The 22,690-nt window shown below is 49.0% G+C and overlaps 2 protein-coding genes across 2 annotated transcripts in view; one reads left to right on the top strand and one right to left on the bottom strand.

The window, feature by feature from the left end:
- LOC308530506 (class I histocompatibility antigen, Gogo-OKO alpha chain-like) overlaps nt 1-22,690 on the bottom strand; it is a gene marked incomplete at both ends in the record, with an annotated part of 248,585 nt that overhangs the window by 177,431 nt on the left and 48,464 nt on the right. The window lies entirely within an intron of this gene.
- NLRP13 (NLR family pyrin domain containing 13) lies at nt 1,718-20,098 on the top strand (the record flags this gene model as incomplete). The annotated part of the gene is made up of 9 exons (XM_081108331.1): nt 1,718-2,018; nt 4,249-5,833; nt 8,747-8,914; nt 11,617-11,784; nt 13,627-13,797; nt 15,485-15,655; nt 16,521-16,691; nt 18,255-18,425; nt 19,924-20,098. The coding sequence occupies 9 exons, from the start codon at nt 1,718-1,720 to the stop codon at nt 20,096-20,098; spliced, it is 3,081 nt and encodes a 1,026-aa protein (XP_080964457.1).

Genomic DNA, 22,690 nt, shown 5'->3' with positions numbered 1-22,690 from the left:
TCCTGGATGCCCCAGACTGGGGATGGAGCTCGAAACTCGAGCTTGTGCCCTGGCCAGGAATCGAACCGTGATTTCCTGGTTCATAGGTTGATGCCCAACCACTGAGCCACGCTGGCAAGGCTTTAATTTTATTTTTCAGTTACAATTTGCATGCAATGGTATTGCTGCCTCTGATTCTAGAGCCTCCTCAACCCTTTCTTCCCCTTTCTCATCTTTCATTGTTGTATGAGGTCTCCCAGGTGCCGGAGCCCAGAGAGGTACTGGCATCAATGATTTTGGGGAGGGAGGACTCCATTTACACCAGGCTAGTGTGGTTTTGTTTTTAGAGAGAGAGGGAGAGAGAAACATCGATTGGTTGCCTTCCATACGCACCCCAACTGGGGACTGACCCTACAACCTGGGCATGTGCCCTGACTGGGGATCGAACTGGTGACCTTTCGGTGCACAGGACGATGCTCAACCAACTGAGGCACACGGGCTAGGGTGGGCTAGTGTGGTTTTTAGTTAGAAACCCATTTCTGCTCCACCTCCCAGCTAGCGATGATTTACACCTGGAGGAGAAGGGGTCAGAGATAACACCCAACAGTTGGGTCTTGGTGGTTTCTCAACCTATCAGGACCTGTTATTCTGCACCTGCCCAGAGGGGGCGGGAGAAAAGCCATCAATCAGGGGGGCCCACAGACAGACCTGGAGGAGGCTGAGATCAACCAGAGGGCCAGTCCCAGGCTGGGGTAGGAGTGGAGCTGACCTCTTCTCCGAGTTCCCGAGATTAGAAGTCTGATTGGTGTGTGACGGCTCCTTTCTCTTCTTCTCCCAAACCCTCCCTAAACCTAGTATCCCTCCCCATCTGAGACCCTGTTGGCATTTCCTTTTTTTAATAGTCACTCGAGGATATGTTTTTGTTGATTTTTAGAGAGAGGAAAGGAGAGAGAGAGAGAGAGAGAAAAACCCATTCATTTGTTGTTCCACTCATACATGGATTCATTGGTTGATTCCTTTTTAATCCTCACCTGAGGATATTTTTTCATTGACTTTTAGAGAGAGTGGGAAAGACAGAGAGAAATATCGATGTGAGAGAAACACATCAATTGGTTGCCTCCTGCATGTGCCCCAACCAGGGCCCAGGCCAGGGAGGAACCTGCAACTGAGGTACTTGATGGGAATCGAACCCGGGACAGGCTGACGTTCTATCTACTGAGCAATCCGGCTAGGGTGAGGATATGTTTTCAATAATTTTTAGAGAGGGGAGAGAGAGAGAGAAAGAGAGAGAGAGAGAATTGATTTGTTGTTCAGTTCATTCATTGGTTGATTCTTGTATGTGCTCTGACCCAGGATCAAACCCACAACCTTGGCGTATGGGGATGATGATCTAAGGCCGTGGTCGGCAAACTGCAGCTCATGAGCCACATGCGGCTCTTTGGCCCCTTGAGTGTGGCTCTTCCTAAGCCTTAGGAGTACCCTAATTAAGTTAATAACAATGTACCTACCTATATAGTTTAAGTTTAAAAAAAATTGGCTCTCAAAAGAAATTTCAATTGCTGTATTGTTGATATTTGGCTCTGTTGACTAATGAGTTTGCCAACCACTGCTCTAAGGCAACGAAGCTACCCGGCCAGGGCCATGGTTTACCGTTCTCACTCTTCCTTGTGTGCAGGTCCTGTTTGTTCTGTGAGCGGGACAGGTCTCAGGGAAGCTGGGACTCTGGCGTGGGGGCAGGATGAGTTCCTCCGCCGACGTGGCTGTGGACAACCGCTTGTATGACAAGCTCCTCTCTCACCTGAGGCGCCTGGACCGGTATCAGCTGGAGGAATTCAAACTTGGCCTCCAGTCCCCACAGCTGCTGCCTGAGAGCTCCCGGAAGATCCCCTGGGCCAACTTGAAGATGGCGGACCCCACGGATCTGCTGTGTCTGTTGAAGGAGAACTTCCCGGGACCGCAGATGTGGGAGGTGACCCTCCGCATCTCTGAGGACATGAAGCTGACTTGGCTCTGTGAGGAACTGAGAGCCCAGATGAATGGTGAGTGGGACTGGAGGCATGGAGGGCACAGAGTTGGGGGGAATGTGGGGAGGATAGGGGACCGAGGGGATGGAGACATGGGGAAGGAGGAGAGGACATGGAAGGACATGGGGATAGGGACATGATGGGGCATGGGGGGGCCATGAAGGATGGGGACATGAGGGAGTCTCAGGGGACATGCGGGATGGGTGGCTGAGAGGATGGGGACATGATGGGGTTTGGGGGGCTATGGGTGATGGGGACATGGGGATAGAAGCAAGGATGTTGCTGCTGGGTTTAAATTTTTTTAAATAAAATCTTTATTGTTGAAAGTATTACATAAGTCCTCCTTTTCCCCCCATTAATCTCTTCCAGCCCACTCCCATCCCCCCACCCCCAGGCCCTCACCACCTCATTGCCTGTGTCCACAGGTTATGCATATACCCACACAAGTTCATTGGTTGTTCTCTTCCCTCCCACCCGCCCTCCCCGCTGCTGGATTTTTATGGGCTCCATCCACATTGCTAGTAACAGATGAGAAATTGGATCAATAAGTACGTCATGTGGTGTGTTAGAGGGTGACACGTGCAATGGAAAAGAGAAGGAATAAGGGGGATGGGGAGAGCCCAAGACTTGTGATGTAGGGGGTCTGTGCTGGATTTATTGGGGATAAATGAGGAGGTAAGAATTGAGGAAAGACTTGGGGGTGAGGGAGTGAGCCAAGTGGACACCTGGGGGAAGAGCCGAACGGGGGTCTGGCTGGACCCAAGTCCCAGAGGCAGGGAGGGGTTTGAGGTGTGGCGTGGGCTTTGCAACATGGAGTAGTTGGGTTGATGGAGCTGGGGGATGTGACTTCCCCAGTCACCCCCAAGCTAGCCAGAGAGAGAGAGCTGGTCTTACTGAGAGCCTACCCCTTTCCAGCCTGAGGTTTCTCATTCCCCATCATCATGGCTTCTTTCAGAGATGGCTCAGGGACCCCAAGACCCAGGCGAGGAAGAACCAGAGGCCCCCGAAGAACAATCAGGTGTGTGCACACGATGTTACGATGATCGCAGACAAATGGTTTGATGGAACATTTTACCGGGTCCACCTTGGCCATTGTTTCCTGAAGTTTTATCCAATGGATAGTATTCCAGAAACGATACCCTTCCCCGTCTGTTAAGTCGGAAGCCACCTGCAGGTTGGACATTCTGTCTGATTCTACGCTAAGTTCTTAGATGCCAGTGTCTGTTTCTGGACTTTGAATTTGTTAGGGTCACCAAAAGAGGAACGCACGAGGCCCAAAGGGGTAAAGAATTATGAATTTATTAAGTCATCTGGATACCAGATGGGCTGAGCCCCCAAATGGTGCCAGTCCCCAAAGACGGGGAGTTAGAGGTTTTTAAAGGACTCTAGGCAGGCTTTTTCTGGGTGGAGAACTCTCTGTGTAGGTATCGATCCTGGGAAAGTCTGGAGGGAAGAGATAATGGTCTTAGCAAGAGGAATGTGGTCTAAGCAAGTGGAATGTCCATTGTGAAGTGGCCTAAAGGTCAGTTCCCAGGGGAGGGGGCATCGATTCAATTATTTGATTAGACCTAACAGTGTTGCTTTAATAGGTAGCTGTGTATTTTTGTCTGTGTGCTAGACACTCCATCACTGCTCTAGAATGTTCTCAGTCCCCATCTCAGGGCATTTGCACGAGCAGCTCTCCCTGCCCAAAAGCGTCTCCTTCTATGTCTTGGACTGGATGCTTCTCATAATTTAAGCCTCTGCTGATCCCTTTTCCCTCTTCCAAAGACATCCCCATCTCTCCTGTGTTGTCGTAGGTTTTTTATGTGTGTGTATCATAAAATGAGTTCACTTTTGCTACCTTTTGACACTTGCCCTCATCACGCTTCTTCCCAAAAGCGAGACCCTTGAAGGAAGAGATTGTTTATCTTGTTCCAGGAGATTTAATTCCTCATTATTTTAAAAATGTTTTTGTTGATTTGAGAGAGAGAGAGAGAGAGTAATGGAGAGGGAGAGAGAGAAACATTGATGAGAGAGAACCTTCAATTGGCTGCCTCATGCATGCCCCCTGCTGGGGATGGAGCCCACACAACCCAGGCATGTGTTCCGACTGGGAATGGAACCAGTGACCACTAAGTGCATGGTATTAAGGTCAAGCAACTGAGCCACACAGGCCAGGGCTAGACGACGTCATGATTGAATGATTCCTGAAACTGAAATGTCTTCTGAGCATTTTGTATTCTGACTCACTTCTCTCTCTCAGTCCACAGAGGAAGGTACCGAGTGAGGCTGAAGGCTCGGTTACTGGGGATGTGGGACAATACCCCGTGGCCGGAAGACCACATCTACCTTCGTCACTTCAGAGAGCGGGAGCATGAAGAGTTGAGGCGTCTTCTGTACCCCAAGGGGTCTGGAGCCCAGCCCCGGACCATCGTGTTGCATGGTCCAGCAGGGGTTGGGAAGACCACCCTGGCGATGAAGGTCGTGCTGCACTGGGCGGAGGGCTTGCTCTTCCAGCATAGCTTCGAGTACGTCTTCTATATCAGCTGCCACCACATCAGAGACATGGAAGACACCACCTTGGTTGGCCTGCTTTCCCGGGACTGGGCCGACTCTCAGATCCCCATCCAACACGCCATGAGTCACCCCGAGAGGCTCCTGTTCGTCATTGATGGCTTTGAGGAGATGATCTTGCCCTCCGAAGTGGACCACCGCCCGCCATGTACAAACTGGGACCAGCGGCTCCCGGCGGCCAGCATCCTACTCCACCTGTTGAAGAAGGAACTCCTTCCCATGGCCACCTTACTGGTCACCACCAGAGACGGTCTCAGTGAGGGCCTTAAACAACTGTTACTGCATCCATGGTGTCTACAAATCCCAGGGTTCACCGAGGGAGACCAGAAGGAATATTTCTTCAGGTACTTCAGGGACCGAAAGGAAGCCAATAAAGTCACGCAGTGGGTCAGGAAGAACGAAGCTCTGTCCCATGCCTGCTCCGCCCCCCTCGTGTGCTGGACCGTGTGTTCCTGCCTGAAGCGCCAGATGGCCCGACGTCCTTCCTTCTGGCTGAACGCCCAGACGACCACCAGCCTGTACGCCTACTTTTTCTCCAGAGTCTTCGAGACGGCGGAGGTGAGCTGGTCAAAGCAGTGCTGGTCAGAGCAGTGGCAGGCTCTCTGCTCTCTGGCCGCCCATGGGATGTGGTCTTCCAACTTCACGTTTGCCAAAGAGGACGTGGGGCATGGGTGCCTGCGGGCACCCCTGATCCGTTGTCTCCTCCAGCTGAACATTCTCCGGAAGGTCAGCGACTGCGAGGACTGCCTGACCTTCACTCACCAAAGCTTCCAGGTGTTCCTGGGGGCCATGTTCTACGTGCTCAGGGGGAAGGACGGAGCCGTAGGTGGCCTCTCGAAGCACCAAGAGATGAGGGTGGTCCTGGATGATGCCTTGGTGAACGCAAACTCCTATTGGCACCAGATGGCGCTCTTCATCTTCGGTCTCTTGAACCAAGACCTCACAAGGCAAGTGGAAGATGCCTTGCATTGTCAGATGTCTCCCAGGATCATGGACGAGTTGTTACAATGGGCAGAAGAGATCTCGGTGTCCGACATGGTCCCCTACAGTTTTGAGTTGCCGCCATTTTTTCAGTGCCTGTACGAGACGCAGGAGGAGACCTTTGTCAAGCAGGTTCTGAGCCACCTGCTGGAAGCTGACCTGGAGGTTGGCGACCTGCAGCTCCAGGCGACCTCGTTCTGTCTGAGGCACTGTCAGAGGTTAAGTAAGCTCAGGCTTTCTGTCAGCTGCCTCCTTCCGCAAACGGAGTTGACCAGCCGTAGGGACACGTCAGGGTGAGTAACGCAGCGTCGTCTCTTCCCCAACGATCTCTCGTCTTTGTGGGCTCTGCCTCAGTTCCCGTGGAAACCTGGGATTCGGTTGTCGTAGTTGTGTTTGTCAATGGGTAGGATTGATCAAACATCACTGATCAGCATTACCCAGGGAGGAGAGTCTCCTTTAGGTGTTGGACTGGGTTCCCTGGCTCCTAACTGGTTTGGCTCAGTGGATAGAGTGTTGGCCTGCACACTGAAGGGTCCCAGGGTTTGGGCACATGCTTGGGTTGCAGGCTCGATCCCCAGTAGTGGGCCTGCAAGAGGCAGCCGATCAATGATTCATTGTCATCGTTGAGGTTTCTCTCTCTCTCTCCCTCTCCCTTCCTCTCTGAAATCAAATATATATAATATTTAAGTTAAAGATAAAACTTCTATTCCAGGCACTGCACACGGAGGTATGTGCAGGCATTGTGCTAAGGCATCATCTGACATCTGTTGTCCACAGCTGAACGGAGGGGGAATGGTTACTGCCACACATAATAGCTAAGAAAAGTGAAGGATAAAATGACAATTGGCTTACGCCCTGGTGGCTTTTGAATAGCTCAGCCTGGATGAGTGCCCAGCTCTCTGTGAGCTCCAGAACCTCAACCAAATGCTAAATGTTTCTCCTTGGAGCATGACTTGGGGTGGGAGTGGGGCTGACGGAGTCAACTGAATCCTGAAGCTTGTTCAGGTGAGTTTGCCCCATTGTCTGCTGGAAGGAGAATCCCAGAACTATTTTATCTCCTTTGGTTCTTATCCTATGACCCTGTCCCATCCCTGACACTAATGACAACCATTGATGACTTCTCTTGGAAGAAGAATCCCAGAAATACTTCAACTAGTTGGGTTCTTTTTTCTTTTTTTTGAAAAAGTTAATTTTATTTATTAGTTTACAAAAATATTAAGTATTACACATGGCCCCCTCCCCCCATTGCCCCCCTCCACCTGGTTCCCACCCCACCCCAGGCCTTCATCACCCTATTGTTCGTGTCCATAGGTAATGCATATATGCACATATGTTTTTTGGTGAATCTATCCCCACCCACCCCATCTTCCCTCTGAGACTTGTCTGTCTGTCCCATGTTTCCATGCCTCTGGTTCTATTTTATTCATCAGTTTATTTTGTTCATTAGATTTCCTGTTCATTTATTTTGATTTTTAGATTCAATTGTTGCTAGATACATATTTATTGTTATTTTATTGTTCATTTCTTCTCCTCCTCCTCCTCCTCCTCCTCCTCCTCCTCCTCCTCCTCCTCCTTCTCCTCCTCTTTCTGTCCCAGTCCAGATAAGAGAATCTGGCTGTTCTGCTAATGATTTCAGGTCCCAGGGATGTTTTCTAAGCTTTTCTCAGGAGACAGAGCCTGCCACATGTGTCCTCAAACCCTCAAACCCACGAGAAGGAACATTTTGATTTTTAACAAATTGAAATTTGAGAAGACTAATTTACTTGTGTTCACCCGGATTGGAATATTAGTAAGGTGCTCTGTCTGGAGTGATAACTGTTCAATATAAACTGGCTGTCATGTGTCCTGTCTTGGAATGCCTAAAACCCTACTCAGGGACTGTAGGTCCTGGTCCCTGTTGGGTCATGTGAGTAAGTGCTCTTACTAGAAGTGTCTTCCCAAGGACGATCCCATTTGTTGCAAGGATCAGTGCTCAGTCATCATTTCCTACTCCATGATCACCCTAAGGCTTATGGAGATTTCACCCCTTTCCTAAAGGTGATCACAGATCTTCTGATGGGAGGGTCATTTCCTTTTTCTCTACCGCACAACTTCTTCCTGTTTTTCCTCAGTGGTGTTTTTAAAAATATATATATTTTATTGATTTTTTTACAAAGAGGAAGGGAGAGGGATGGAGAGTTAGAAACATGGATGAGAGAGAAACATCAATTAGCTGCCACCTGCACACACCCCCTACTGGGGATGTGCCCGCAACCAAGGTACATGCCCTTGACCAGAATCAAACCTGGGACACTTCAGTCCGCAGGCCGATGCTCTATCCACTGAGCCAAACTGGTTAGGGCTCCTCAGTGGTTTTTAACTCTGTCTGTATATCAGAATGAAAAGGGATAGTAAACGTATGAAGCACAGGCAAGTACACACACACACACACACACACACACACACACACACACACTTAAGGTTGGACACAACTATTGTAACCAATGCTACAATTCTGGGCTCACGGAGTAGGCATCAAGTAGGAATTCTATATCTTTCAAGTACTTGAGGAATAAGCTTTTTGTTTTACTTTACTCACCTGAGATTAAAAAAAATTTATGACCTTTCACCCTAGCCAGTTTGCTCAGTGGATAGAACGTTGGCCTGCAGACTGAAGGGCACATACCTAGGTTGCAGGCTCCTCCCCAGCCTGGGCCCTGGTCGGGGTGTGTGCAGGAGACAACCAATAGATGTGTTTCTCTCACATCAATATTTCTCTCGTCTTTCCTCTCCCACTCTCTCTAAAAATCAATAGAAAAATATCCTCAGGTGAGGATTAAAAGAATTTTGTGACTTTTCAATGACCTTCCAGAGATAGAAAATTGGGACACAGAGATTACATAATGCTAGGGGGCAGAGTTCCAAATTCATCGGGGATCTGCTGAACTTAGTCTGAACTCTTAAGAGTTAAACCTTCCCTCTGCCTCGCCTCACCTATGAGGTTGCTTTCCTCTGACAAGAATTGTTGAGGATTGCGGGGATTACCCATGCGGTATTTTGGGAACAATGCTTTTGGGGCTACACATTTTCATATCCAGAGCACCAGGGGATCCCCACACCTAGTTTGTTAGGGTCTTTTTTTTTTCTTGCCTCCGGTAGAGTGAATACTGGGTGTTGGTTGAGGCTCAGGGACTCACCAGCCTTCTCTCTCTCTCCTCTGGATCAAGGACGAGGCTTGTCAGTTCCAAGACTCGCCAGTGGCAGGACATCTGCTCTGTGTTCCACTATGGGAACATGAGTGAGCTGGACCTAAGCAACAGCAAGCTGAATGCCGCAGCGATGAGGAAACTCTGCTACGAGCTGAGAAACCCACGGTGCAAACTCCAGAGACTGACGTAAGTGTGGGACACTCGCCATTTGACGAATACCAGAGCAGAACAACACTTTTTTTTAAAAAAATATATATTTTTATTGATTTCAGAGAGGAAGGGAGAGGGAGATGGATGGAAACATCAATGATGAGAGAGAATCATGGATCAGCTGCCTCCTGCACGCCCCCTACAGGGGATCGAGCCCGAAACCCAGGCATATGCCCTTGACCGGAATTGAACCTGGGACCCTTCAGTCCGCAGGCCAACACTCTATCGACTAAGCCAAACCAGCCAGGGCGAACAACACATTTTTTGATTCCTACAGTATCTATTTGCCAGAAAGTAGGCTAAAAGAGAAAATAAAGCCTGACCGTCGTGGCTCAGTGGTTGATCATCGACCTATGACCCAGGAGGTCAGGGTTCGATTCCCGGTCACAGCACATGCCTGGGTTGCAGACTCAACCTGAGTAGGAGGCGTGCAGGAGGCAGCCAATGGATGATTCTCTCTCATCATTGATGTTTCTATCTCCCTCTCTCTTTGTCTCTGAGATCAATAAAAAAATGTATATTTTAAAAAAAGGAAAATAAAGTTGTTTGTATTCGTGAATTTGCCACATAGGCAGGATAGGTTGAAATTTAAAAAAAATTGGAGTCTGTCATGCCCGATCTTGCCCTAGCCTAGAGGTATGTGTAGAGAAACATTTTTCCATAAGACGCTGAGTGAGGCTGCTGATTTGAGTTGGATGTGAAGGACTGGAGAACTTTTCAGATATTATAGGGGTGTTTCTATCTCAGTTGTGGAGTTGTGAACAGAACGGGTAACTCCTGTCTTCATAGAGCTTACAGTGTGTTGGAGAAACGCACCTAAATGATCAGAATAGTTTATGAGAGGGCGACATCTCCCTAAGAAGAAGACATCAGTTTCTTAAGAAATGGCTGGTGTGGCTCACTGTTTTGGGCACCATCCCATGCACCAAAAGGTTGCCAGTTTGATTCCCAGTCGGGGCGCATGCCCAGGTTTTGGGCTTGATTCCTAGTAGGGGGTGTGCAGGAGGCAGCCAATCAATGTTTCTCTCTCTCCCTCTCCCTTCCCCTCTCTCTATCAAATCAAATATATATATATGTATTTTTTTTAAAGAAGGGCTTTCCCTATCTAAAAAAATTTGAGTAATGACCTAGTCATTGAAATGGAAGCATAGTTTTGGACTTACCGGTCCTCTAGCATGATGTAAATAGAAACGACAGGGTCTCAAATCCAGCGTGAAGATGGAAAATAATGAGCAGATGGAAGAGGACCTTGTAGGAGAAGCCAGGGAAGCAACATCTGATAGAGGACAGAGTGAGTCCTGCTTAGGGTTGAATTGGAGATGGCATTGGGTAGGATGCTCTGTCTAGAGTCTTGGCCAACGAATTCTATTCTACTCTTTTTTATTAATTTTTTAAATATATTTTATTGATTTTTTACAGAGAGGAAGGGAGAGAGATAGAGAGTTAGAAACATCGATGAGAGAGAAACATCGATCAGCTGCCTCCTGCACATCTCCCACTGGGGATGTGCCCACAACCCAGGTACATGCCCTTGACCGGAATTGAACCCGGGACCCTTCAGTCCGCAGGCCGACGCTCTATCCACTGAGCCAAACTGGCTTCGGCCTATCCTACTCTTCATCCGCCGTTCCATCATACCTCAAGGTCTAAAATATCAGACACATGTTGATTCAAGGAACTAAGAGCAGAAGATTTGGCGATCATGACTTTCCTCAAACCTCAGAGTGTTGAAGGAGCTGGATCAAGTACAGGGGAGGTGGGCTTACACGGTGGTCTTTTTCATCCTCCCCCCACCCCCACCCACATTTTGGTTCTGTCATTTAGTCCTCAATATAAGGAGAAACAAGCTAAACACACACATAAAACAACAGGAGAGAATGGTTTTCATCAGACCTTTCAGGGTTGATGTCGGAGGTCACCTCCCTAGAAGAGTGGGTGGCCCCAGGACCTCGTCATGGCAAATTAGGGAAGGGAAGCAGCTAGGTTGACACCTGTCTTTATTATTTTATTTATTTATTCATTTATTTATCCTCACCTAAAGATATTTTCCCATTGATTTTTAGAGAGGGTAGAAGGAAGAGGGAAAGACAGAGAGAAACATCGATGTGAGAAACACGTTGATTGGTTGCCTCCTGCATGCGCCCCGACCAGGGCCTGGGCCTGGGAGGAGCCTGCAACTAGGTATATGCCCTTGACCAGAATGGAACCTGGGACCCTGCAGGCTGATGCTCTATCCACTGAACCAAACTGGCTAGAACTTATTCTTATTTTTTTAAACATTATTTATTGATTTGAGAGAGAAACATCGGTTGTTATTCCGCTTATTTATGCATTCATCAGTTGCTTCTTGTGTGTGCCCTGACTGGGGAATCGAAGCCACAACCTTGGCACATTGGGATGATGCTTCAACCAACTGAGCTACCTGGCCAGGGCTGACTCCTGACTTTATATGTCCAACTGAGCTTATTGTCTCTTTGGGGGATATATTTTTAGATCGCCTCTTCAAAGGTTCAGTATCATGACTCAAAAATCAAATTTGGGGTTCCTTTTATATCGTGTACATCCTTGAGGGTCAATGTGTATGTGTGTTGATGGTAGAAAGGCAAGATGAGGAAACAATGTCCCCCCTGCTCACCACTCCTCACGCAAGCTTTCTCGGAGTTTTTTTTTTCCCTCAGGTGCAAATCGATCACCCCTGTGCGGGTGCTGAAGGAGCTGGTCCTGCTTCTCCATGGTAACAACCGGCTGACCCATCTGAACTTGAGCTCTAACAAACTGGGAGTTGCTTTTTCCATGATGATCTTTAGAACCTTGAGGCACTCTGAGTGCAAACTCAAGTACCTGTGGTAAGTCTCTGGTTTCCAGTGAGGAACTAAACTATCCTAGCCTGATGCTGGACTGGACTCTGCTCCAACATGGAAAGGAAGCTGAGAACACTGGCTCTCATGTTATCTCTACTGAAGCCCCAGCTGCACTTCGTCAACCACTGGACTAAGGGAACTGGGACTTTGAAATCCCAGGGATTTAATTCCACAGAAATAAGACCACCCCTATGCTTGAGGAGTCATTGAGAGGACAGGAGCCAGCATAGCAGCCATAGATATGGAAGGAGATTAGCAGAGGGAAAAGTATAAGGGTGTGGAGCAGTGATTCTCACATTTATTTTATTTTTAAATTGATTTTATTGCCAAACAGTGGAATGACCTGTCGCTGGAATGACCGATCGCTATTACGTGCACTGACCACCAGGGGGCAGATGCTCAAAGCAGGAGCTGCCCCCTGGTGGTGAGTGTGCTCCCACAGGGGGAGTGCCACATAGCCAGAAGCCAGGCTCCTGGCTGGCGAGCACAGTGGCAATGGCGGAAGCCTCTCCTGCCTCTGCTGCAGGTGGACGGTAAGGAGCGAGGGGTCCCAGATTGCGAGAGCCCCGGACTGCCAGCGGGGAGTGGGGCTAACCTGGCAGGTGGACATCCCCTGAGGGGTCCCAGACTGCGAGAGAGTGCAGGCCAGGCTGAAGAACCACCCCCCACCAGTGCACAAATTTCGTGCACTGGGCCTCTAGCTGGTTAATAAAATTATACAGTTTCAGGTATAAAATTCTACAACACATCATCTGTATATTGTATTGTGTGTTCACCATCCAAAGTCAAGTCTCCTTCCATCACCATTTGTTCTCCTTTACCTTCTTCTATCTACCCCCAACCCCCTTCCCTCTGGCAATCACCACACTGTTGTCTGTGTCCATGAGTCTTTCTTTCTTTGCTTAATTCCTTCACCCTTCTCACCCTGCCCCCAAACCACTCCCCTCTGACAGCTGTCAGTGTGTTGTCCATATCCATGAGTCTGTCTCCACTCTGTTAGTTTGTTTTGTTCATTAGATTCCACATATAAGTGAGATCACATGGTATTTGTCTTTCTCTGACTGGCTTATTTCACTTAGCACAGTGGTCGGCAAACTGCGGCTTGCGAGCCACATGCGGCTCTTTGGCCCCTTGAGTGTGGCTCTTCCTAAGCCTTAGGAGTACCCTAATTAAGTTAATAACCGTGTACCTACCTATATAGTTTAAAAAATTTGGCTCTCAAAAGAAATTTCAATCATACTGTTGATATTTGGCTCTATTGACTAATGAGTTTGCCGACCACTGACTTAGCATAATAATCTCCAGGCCCATCCATGCTGTCGCAAAAGGTAAGATTCCTTCCCCCCTTTTTATGGCTGAATAGTATTCCTGGTGTAAATGGACCACAGCTTTTTTATCCACTCACCTACGGATGGGCACTTGGGCTGCTTCCACATCTTCGCTATTGTAAATAAGGCTGCTATGAACATAGGGGTGCAAACATTCTTTTGAATAGTCCCAGAGTGGAATTGCTGGGTCATAACATTTTAATTTATAACAGAACCATCAGAGATGGGCGGGGTGGGGAGGCGGGGGGCGGGGCTGGGAGATGGAGAGGGTGGAGTGTTAAAACACAGACTCCTGGAACACATCCTCTGAGCTCCAGCAGGTGGCGCCAGCTCTGAGGTGATGCTGGCCCCTGGACCACACTTTGAGTGGCACTAACTCAGAGGCCATCCTGGCTCAGGTGTGGGGAGAAGTCAGCTTTTGTTGGTGCAGCAAGGAGACCTCTGAATGGACAACCACTCCGCCCTGGAGTCATTGCCCAACTCGGGGCCTCTTTGATAGGTTGGAATCGTGCGACCTCACCTCTGTGGCTTGTCGCATTCTCTTTATGGAACTCAACAAGAACGCCAGCCTGCGCTTCCTCAGCCTGGGAGACAATGACCTCTCTAATATTGAGGTGAAGAGCTTTCAGAAGTCCTTTGACATGTCAAAGTGTGCCCTGAGGGAGCTCTCGTAAGTCTCTCCCTGGGTCCAAGTATCTTCTTTGCAGGTGGGAGTGGCCAGGCAAGAATATGTTTTTGTTTTGTTGTTGTTGTTTTTCTAAAGTATTACAAATAGTAGTACGTATGTCTCCTTTTCCCCCCATTGACCTCCCCTACCCCCTGGCACATGCCCTCACCCCCCTCCCCAGTGTCTTGTGTCCAGTGGTTATGCTTATATGCATGCACGTAAGTCCTTCGGTTGATCTGTAACCTTCCCCCCACCCCCCAGCTTTTTCGCTGTAGTTTGACAGTCTATTCGATGCTTCTCTTCCTCTGTATCTATTTTTGTTCACCAGGTTATAATGTCCTTTATTATCCATAAATGAACGAGATCATATGGTATTTTTCTTTCACTGACTGGCTTATTTCACTTAGCGTAATGCTCTCCAGTTCCATCCATGCTGTTGCAAATGGTAAGAGTTCCTTCTTTTTTACAGCAGCGTAGAATTCCATTGTGTAGATGTACCACAGTTCTCTAATCCATTCATCTGCTGATGGGCATTTAGGCTGTTTCCAAACCTTAGCTAAGGTAAATTTTGCTGGTTGTATTCACCTATCCTGTGGACACACTTCTTTTGTTTAAATTTGTTTTAGAGAGAGAGAGAGAGAGAGAGAGAGAGAGAGAGAGAGAGAGAGAATGATGTGAGAGAAAAACTTGGATCAGTTTCCTCCTGTACGCACCCTGACTCGGGATCAAGCCCACAACCCAGGGACCGGGAACTAAGCCGGCGACCTTTGGGTGCATGGTATGACATCCAACCAACTGAGCCACACTGGCCTTTCTCTCCCTACCTTTCTCCTTCGGGCTCAGTCTTGGCTAGTTTTGCCTCCAGTGTGACCGTGGACCCCACAGCCTCTTTGGTTTAACCCAAAGAGGTTCCCGTCAGCCTCCCCTAAACCCAGTGGGTTTTGACTGGGGATATTTTGTCCCTCAGAGAACATTTGACAATGCCCAGACACACAGTTGGGAGGGGGACGCTGCTGGTGTGTCATGGGTAAAGACCAGTTAGGATCAACAACCTACACTGCACTGGGGGGACCACCCTCCCAAAACCAAGAAGGTCGGCCCAAAACTCAGTAGGACAAGGGTTGAGAAACTGTACCTTGAGCCACTTTTTTCTCTTTGAAGCTTTTCTTCTTTATCCGATTTAATTTATTTTTATTTAAAAAATATGTTTTTATTGATTTGAGAGAGAGAGAAACATTGATGGGAGAGCACAATATTGATTGGCTGCCTCCTGCATGCCCCCTACTGGGGATCCAGCCCACAACCTAGGCATATGCCCTGATATGGGTCACACTCAACCTACTAAGCCACACCAGCCAGGGCTATTTTCTTTCTTTTCTTTTTTTTTTTATTGACGTTTAGAGAGCCAGAAAGAGAGAGAGAAACATCCATTTTTGTTGTTCCACTGATTGATGCATTCATTGGTTGATTCCTATATGTGTCCTGACCGGGGATGGAACCCACAACCTTGGTGTATCAGGATGATGCTCCAACCAACTGAGCTACCCGGCCAGGGCCCTATATCCAATTTAATCTTCCCATGATGGTTGGGTTCCACACAGGTGTGGCCCCAGGGAGGGGCCGTGTGAGAAGGAAACGGGGGTGGGGTCAGAGGGGGGCGAGGCTCACCCTGCACCTACCCCTCCTGCAGCCTGGAGAAGTGCAGCCTGTCAGCGGCCCGTGCAGAGGAGGTGGCCTCAGTTCTCTCCAGCACCCAGCGGACAGCGCGCCTGTGCCTGGCGTTCAACCAGCTCCAGGACAAGGGGCTGCAGTGGCTGTGTGCCTCCCTCAGCCTGCCCGGCTGTGCCTTACGGAGGCTGGTGTGAGCTCCTGGGCCCTGTGTCTGAACATGACCCTCCGTCGGCGTGGGGGAGGCGGGGAGAGTGGTTCCGTCACTGGGACCCATGTTACTATTATTATTACTGTTATTACTATTGTGACACTTCACACGGCATCTACCCTCTTAGGTTATTTTTTAAAATATATATTTTTACTGATTTCAGAGAGGAAGGGAGAGGGAGAGAGATAGAAACATCCATGATGAGAGAGAATCGTGGATCAACTGCCTCCTGCACGCCCCACACTGGGGATCGAGCTTTCAACCCAGGCATGTGCCCTTGACTGGAATTGACCCTGAACCCTTCAGTCCACAGGCCAACGCTCTATCCACTGAGCAAAACTGGCCAGGCCAGACTAGTTTATTTTTCTTTTCTTAATCCTCACCTGAGGATACATATTTTCCTCATCGATTTTTAGAAAGAGTGGAAGGGAGGAAGGGAAGGGGGGAGAGAGAGAGAGAGAGAGAGAGAGATGAGAGAGAGACATCAATTAGTTGCCTCCTGGGCACACCTGACCAGGGTTGGGGATTAACATGCAACCCAGGTAGGTGCCCTTGATCAGGAATCGAACCACAATTCTTCTAACCACCGGTCAGGCATGGGCACATGCTTGTGGAACTGTGATCTGAGGCTGGAATAGGACCGGATGGACAGTCAGCACACAGATCCTCCGTGCATCTCGGGTGGGGGGCAGGGAGACACCATGGTGACCCCAAAGCCAGGCAGCAGCGGGCTGGCAGCTGTGCGGCGGACCTGGGGCATGGGCCTAGGGCGTGGGCATGGGCCTAGGGCGTGGGCCTGGGGAGAGCTGAGACCTGAGCTGCTGTCCACACTCCTCTCCACCCACAGGCTCTGCTCCTGTGAGCTGGGTGCGCCCAGTGGCAGGCACCTGGCTGACGCGCTCCTGCAGAACCAGGGCCTGACTCACCTGAGTCTGAGGAGGAACCGCTTGGGCGATGAGGGGGTGCGTTCTCTGAGCGAGGCCCTGAGCCACAAGGACTGCAGCCTGCAGAACCTGGAGTAAGTGCCCCGGCCTCGGTCAGTGGGGACGCGCGCCTGTGGTCAGTGGGCCACCTGCGGCATGCAGGCCAGTGTTCCAGGCGGGGGTTCCACTTCATGTAGACGGGGGATTCTTGGCACAGGGGAGCCTTAGCTTGTGTTGGAGGTGGGGGTGTGCAGGTTGCATGGTGGAAAGCGGGGTGACTGCTAAGTCCGGGCCCCCTGGGTCTGATGCCTGGAGAGGCCTCAGGGAGCTCCGCATAGAGCCGTGTGCGTGACCGTGGGCCATTCCAGTCGGGGAGATGGTGACATGGCCGGAGGAGCAGGTGCCTCGCGAGGCAGAGTCTGCAAGAAACAGCACTGGCACCCAGGAATTCTCCTCCGTGGGTTGCTCACCCAGGACTCATCATGCCCGCAGCCCCCAGTGGTGCCAACACAGGGAAAGGCCGTGCACGGCAGGTGGGGGGGATCCCCATAGACCCCGCAGACCCCAAGCTCAGGGTTTTACTGGGCACTGGTCCTGTGGATGTGCCTGTGTCACCTGTCCTGAGACCCCAGACATTCAGGAGGAAAGCAGCGGTTCAAGTCTGGCTGGCGTGGCTCAGTGGTTGAGCATCGACTTATGAACCAGGTGGTCACCGTTCCATTCCCTGTCAGGGCACATATCCGGATTGTGGGCTCCACTTCCCAGTAGGAGGCCTCTAGGACATCATAGCGGGTGGTCAACAGGCGGACTGTCTGCCCCTGGTGGTCAGTGCACATCATAGTGAGCAGTTGAGCAGCCTTAGTATACATTAGCATAGTATGCTTTGAATGATTGAACGGCCAACTGGTCAACCAGACACTTAGCATATTAGGCTTTTATTATATAGGATATTAAAAATCTCTTTGCTTGTCGATTTTTTTCAGGTTTTTTTTTTTTTTACTTTATTTTTATTTTGTCACTATTCCTCTCTCCCTTCTGCTCTCTTTAAAAATCAATGGGAAAAAAAAATCCTTGGGTGAGGATTAACAACAACAACAAAAGACTGAGGCCCTAGGATAGTTTTCCCTCTTGCACATTTAAAAAGGAAATCTTTATTATTGAAAGCATTATGTAGGTCCCCCCCAAACCTCTTGCAGACTGCCCCCCGAGGCCCTCTCCACCCCATTGTCTGTGTCCACGGGTTATGTATACAAGTGCATTGGTTGATCTCTTCCCACCCACCCTCCTCTGCCTTCCCTCTGAGGTTCAACAGTCTGTTCTATGCTTCTATGTCTCTGGGTCTATTTTTTTAAAAAAAATATTTTTATTGATTTCAGAGAGGAAGGGAGAGGGAGAGAGAGATAGAAACATCAATGATGAGGAAAGAATCATGGATCAGCTGCCTCCTGCATGCCCCACACTAGGGATCAAGCCCACAACCCTGGCATGTGCCCAGACTGGGAATCGAACCATGACCTCCTGGTTCATGGGTTGATGCTCAACCACTGAGCCAAGCCAGCTGGGCTCTGAGTCTATTTTTGATCTTCAGTTTATTTGGTTCATTATTTGGTCCCCATATGAGTGAGATCATGTGACACTTGCACGCTTATATCCCACAGTCTGTCAGAGTGCGCATTTGGGGTGGAGGGCTGCTGGGTGCTGGCGGAGGCCCTGGGGTGCAATTCTGGACTGAAGGTGCTGGACATCGGGGGAAACCGCATTCAGGACGCCGGAGGGAAGCGGCTGTGCGCAGCTCTGAAACGGCCCAGCTGCACCCTGAACACACTCGGGTGAGTGGGCTAGACCACTGCTCCCTCCTGGGAGGGGACAGACAGTACATGAACCCGCACGGCTCAGAAGGGGGGACACGGGGAAGGACAAAGTTCTTTAAACTTCTCTTTGCTGTCCAGCTGGTGTGGCTCAGTGGTTGAACATCAATCCATGAACCGGGAGGTCACAGTTCAACTCTGGTCAAGGGCACATGCCAGGGTTGTGGGCTCGATCCCCAGTGGGGGGCGTGCAGGAGGCAGCCAATCAATGATTCTCTTTCATCATTGATTTTTCTATCTCTCTCTCCCTCTCCTTCCTCTCTGAAATCAATTACATATATACACTGAGTGGCCAGATTATTATGACCACCCCATCAGTACTTCATTGACACTTCCAAAAATACTGAATATTGAAAACTTCCTAAGCAAATACTCTCAAGGTATTATTATTATTATTATTATTATTATTTGCATAACTAATTCACTTCATTGTACTGATGGGGTGGTCATAATAATCTGGCCGGTCATAATAATCTGATCACTCAGTACACACACACACACACACACACACACACACACACACACACACACGAGGCCCAGTGCACAAATTCATGCACCAGTGGGGTCCCTCACCTGGTCTGCAGGATGGGGCTGAAACCAGCTCTCCGACATCCCCCAAGGGGTCCTGGATTGTGAGAGGGTGCAGATCAGGCCAAGGGACCCTACCGGTGCATGCAATCAGGGCCGGGGAGGGACGTGGGAGGGCATGTCCAGCCCATCTCACTCAGTCCCAATTGGCCAGACCCCAGCAGCAAGCTAACCTACTGGTCAACTGTCTGTCCCCTGGTGGTCAGTACATGTCATACCAACAGGTCAACCAGTCAACTGTCTGACCCCTGGTGGTCAGTGCATATCATAGTGAGTGGTTGAGCAGCCTTAGCATATCATTAGCTTATTACGCTTTGATTGATTGAACGGCCAACTGGTCAACCAGACACTTAACATATTAGACTTCTATGACATATGATATTAAAAATCTCTTTGCTTGTAGATTTTTTTTTTAGTTTTTTTTAACTTTATTTTGAAACTATTATGGATATCCCCATTTTGCCCACCTCCATGCAGCCTCTGGCCCTCACCACACTGTTGTCTGTGTCTATGGGTTATGCATATATGTCCTTGGCTAATCCTTTCACCTTCTTTCATCCAGTCTGCATCCCCCTTCCCTCTGAGATCTATCAATCTGTTTCATGCATCCGTGCCTCTTGTTCTATTTTGTTCGTCCGTTTATTTTGTTCTCTAGATTCCACATGTAAGTGAGAGCACATGGTATTTGCCTTTCTCTGAAAGCTTATTTCATGTAGCACCGTATTCTCCAGGTCCATCCATGCTGTCCCAAAGGATAAGTGTTCCTTCTTCACGGCCACGTAGTATTCCACTGTGTAACTGTACCACTTTCATTTCTGATTTCTCAATGTCGGAGAACTGCCACTCACCCTTTCTGCCTACCCCACGTCAGGCTGGAGAGCTGCAGTCTGACTTCTGCGTGCTGCAAGGACCTCTCCTCGGCACTCAGCGTCAGAAAGAGCCTGGTGAACCTGAACCTCCTGGGGAATGACCTGGGGCCCGAGGGCGTCAACACACTGTGGAAGTCTCTGCAGAAACCCTCGTGCAAACTGCAGAAACTTGGGTAATGCCCCTGGCTTTTACATCCCCCCTTGAGGTGTGGGGAAGGGGGGTCTAGTGCACACATTCGTGCACCTTGAAGGAACTATGGGCTGTGAGGCTGTGGTGGGTACAGGGGTGGGTCTCAGCCCATCCTCTGCACTCCCACCCAGCCCCTACCACTGTGGCCCCCGGTCCCCTCTCTGCTGGCAGCCTCCCTCCCGCTGCCGCAGCTCCCACATGCTGATGGTGCTGGCCTCACTTGCACCTGCTGATGGCACAGAATGATTGGGGCTGGCACGAGCAGCGGGTGCAAGTGGGGCCAGTGCTGTCAGTGGGTGTGAGCAGTGGCTGCTGCCCTGATTGACACTCAGGAACAGGGGGAGGTGGGGAAGCCCTCAGGGGGAATTGGGGCTGGCAGCCACTGCTCGCACCCACTGATGGCGCTGAGAGATTGGGACCCGGTGGGACCACAGCACAGGGGAGCAAAGAATTTTCAGTAACCACCAAAGGCTTACCCTGGTGACAGTGACTGGCTCCCCACCTTGGTCTGGTGCCCTCGCTCACCTGCTTCACCATCCCGCTGTGGATGATGCCCACGATGTTCCGTGTGTGTGTGCCCCCTGGTGGTCAGCACACATCATAGTGATCAGTTGTTCGGTTATTCCACCATTTGGTCTATTTGCATATTAGGGTTTTATAGAGAGAGATTCTGTTTATTTATTTGTTTTAACTTTTAAAAAATATATTTTTATTGTTGATAGTATTACAAATATCTCCCATTTTCTTCCCTCCTTCCCCCCCTTCTTCCCCTACTCACTCCAGGTCTTCAGTACCCAATTGCCCATGTTCATGGGCTATGCATATAAGTATATAAGTTCTTTGGTTTATCTCTTTTCATCCTCCCTCCTCCCCCCACCCCACATCAAGGTATGTCAGTCTGTTCCATACCTCCCTGCTTCAGGTATTATTTATTTATTTTTTAAAATATATTTTATTGATCTTTTACAGAGAGGAAGGGAGAGAGATAGAGAGTTAGAAACATTGATGAGAGAGAAACATCGATCAGCTGCCTCCTGCACATCTCCCACTGGGGATGTGCCCGCAACCCAGGTACATGCCCTTGACCGGAATCGAACCCGGGACCCTTCAGTCTGCAGGCCGACGATCTATCCACTGAGCCAAACTGGTTTCGGCTATTTTTTAAAATATATTTTTAGCTGGTTTGGCTCAGTGGATAGAGCATTGGCCTGCGGACTGAACCCATGAGGGTCAAGGGTTCCATTCTAGTCAAGGGCACATGCCTGGGTTGCAGGCTCAATCCCCAGTAGGGACCATGCAGGAGGCAGCCGATCAATGATTCTCTCATCATTGATGTTTCTATCTCGCTCTCCCTTTCCCTTCCTCTCTCTGAAATCAATAAAAAATATATATGTATATAAACAAGTGAGGACAAACAGGTGAGCTTTTGTATTTCTCCCCTTAGCCAATCATCTCTTCTAATTCTCTATTTTTTTTTTTTTTTGGCTTGTTTTCTTGCAGGCTGGAGAAAGACTTATACCATCTTGTAGAAGGGAAGTTGCAGGAATTACAGGAGAAGGGGCATTTTCTGAGAATCCTGTGTAAGTGGGATTTCAATGAGCTTGAAGATAAATGGTGGTGGTGACCAAGGATGCGATGCCCCTGCTTTCCCGTGGAAGGTTCTGGAACACAACCACCAGGAGGTCCTCACCGATGTATTGTTCAGGCGCCTCTGTTTGTGGGATGAATGGGCTGTCGCCTCTATTGTTTTTCCAGTGTTGTGGGCAGCATATTAAACCCCCAACCTCCAGAATCCTCATCAAATACTGTATTTGACCCCAAGAGCCTATGTTGGCTTTAAGTTTTGTTTTTTTGTGGGTTTTTTGGATCTTTCTTTGATGTAATGTTTGAAATTCTTGAGTGTGTTGCAAAGATTCAATAAAGCAAAGCATATAAAAATAGATGGAGGAAACCCAAAGCTTCATTTCCTATGGACTGAGCTGTGGTAATGATGTAATTATTATTTCATAATTATTGTACTGTGATTAAATAAGGCAGACGGACTTCCAGAACCACTCTTTTCTCTTTCCCCCCCTATTTTTAAAATTTATTTTATATTTTATTTTCTTCTCTCTTCCCCCTATATTTTATTTATTTATTTACAACCACTCTTTTTTTAAAAAATATATTTTATTTTTTTTACAGAGAGAAAGGGAGAGGAATAGAGAGTTAGAAATATCGATGAGAGAGAAACATCGATCAGCTGCCTCCTGCACACTCCCTACTGGGTATGTGTCTGCAACCAAGGTACATGCCCTTACCAGACTCGAACCCGGGACCCTTGAGTCTGCAGGCCAATGCTCTATCCACTGAGCCAAACCGGTTAGGACAATTTACAACCACTCTTAATCCCCATCATGTTTTTGGAATTTTCCATTGGTCTAGAATTTTTGAATTTGTCACAGAGTCCCTTAAATTAGGTCAAAGTATTTCAAAAATGTTTAGAATACTCGAAGATGGCTTCAAAGACGCGTCTTAGTCATGTCAAAGTGAGTTGGGGGCCCTGGGATCAACAACACCAGCCCCCCCCCCACACACAC

The sequence above is a fragment of the Myotis nattereri genome (genome assembly GCF_964212035.1).
Source record: "Myotis nattereri genome assembly, chromosome: 15".
Lineage (NCBI taxonomy): Eukaryota > Metazoa > Chordata > Mammalia > Chiroptera > Vespertilionidae > Myotis > Myotis nattereri.
The sequence above is the reverse complement of the archived record's forward strand: the minus strand, read 5'-3'. Positions and strand labels throughout refer to the sequence as shown.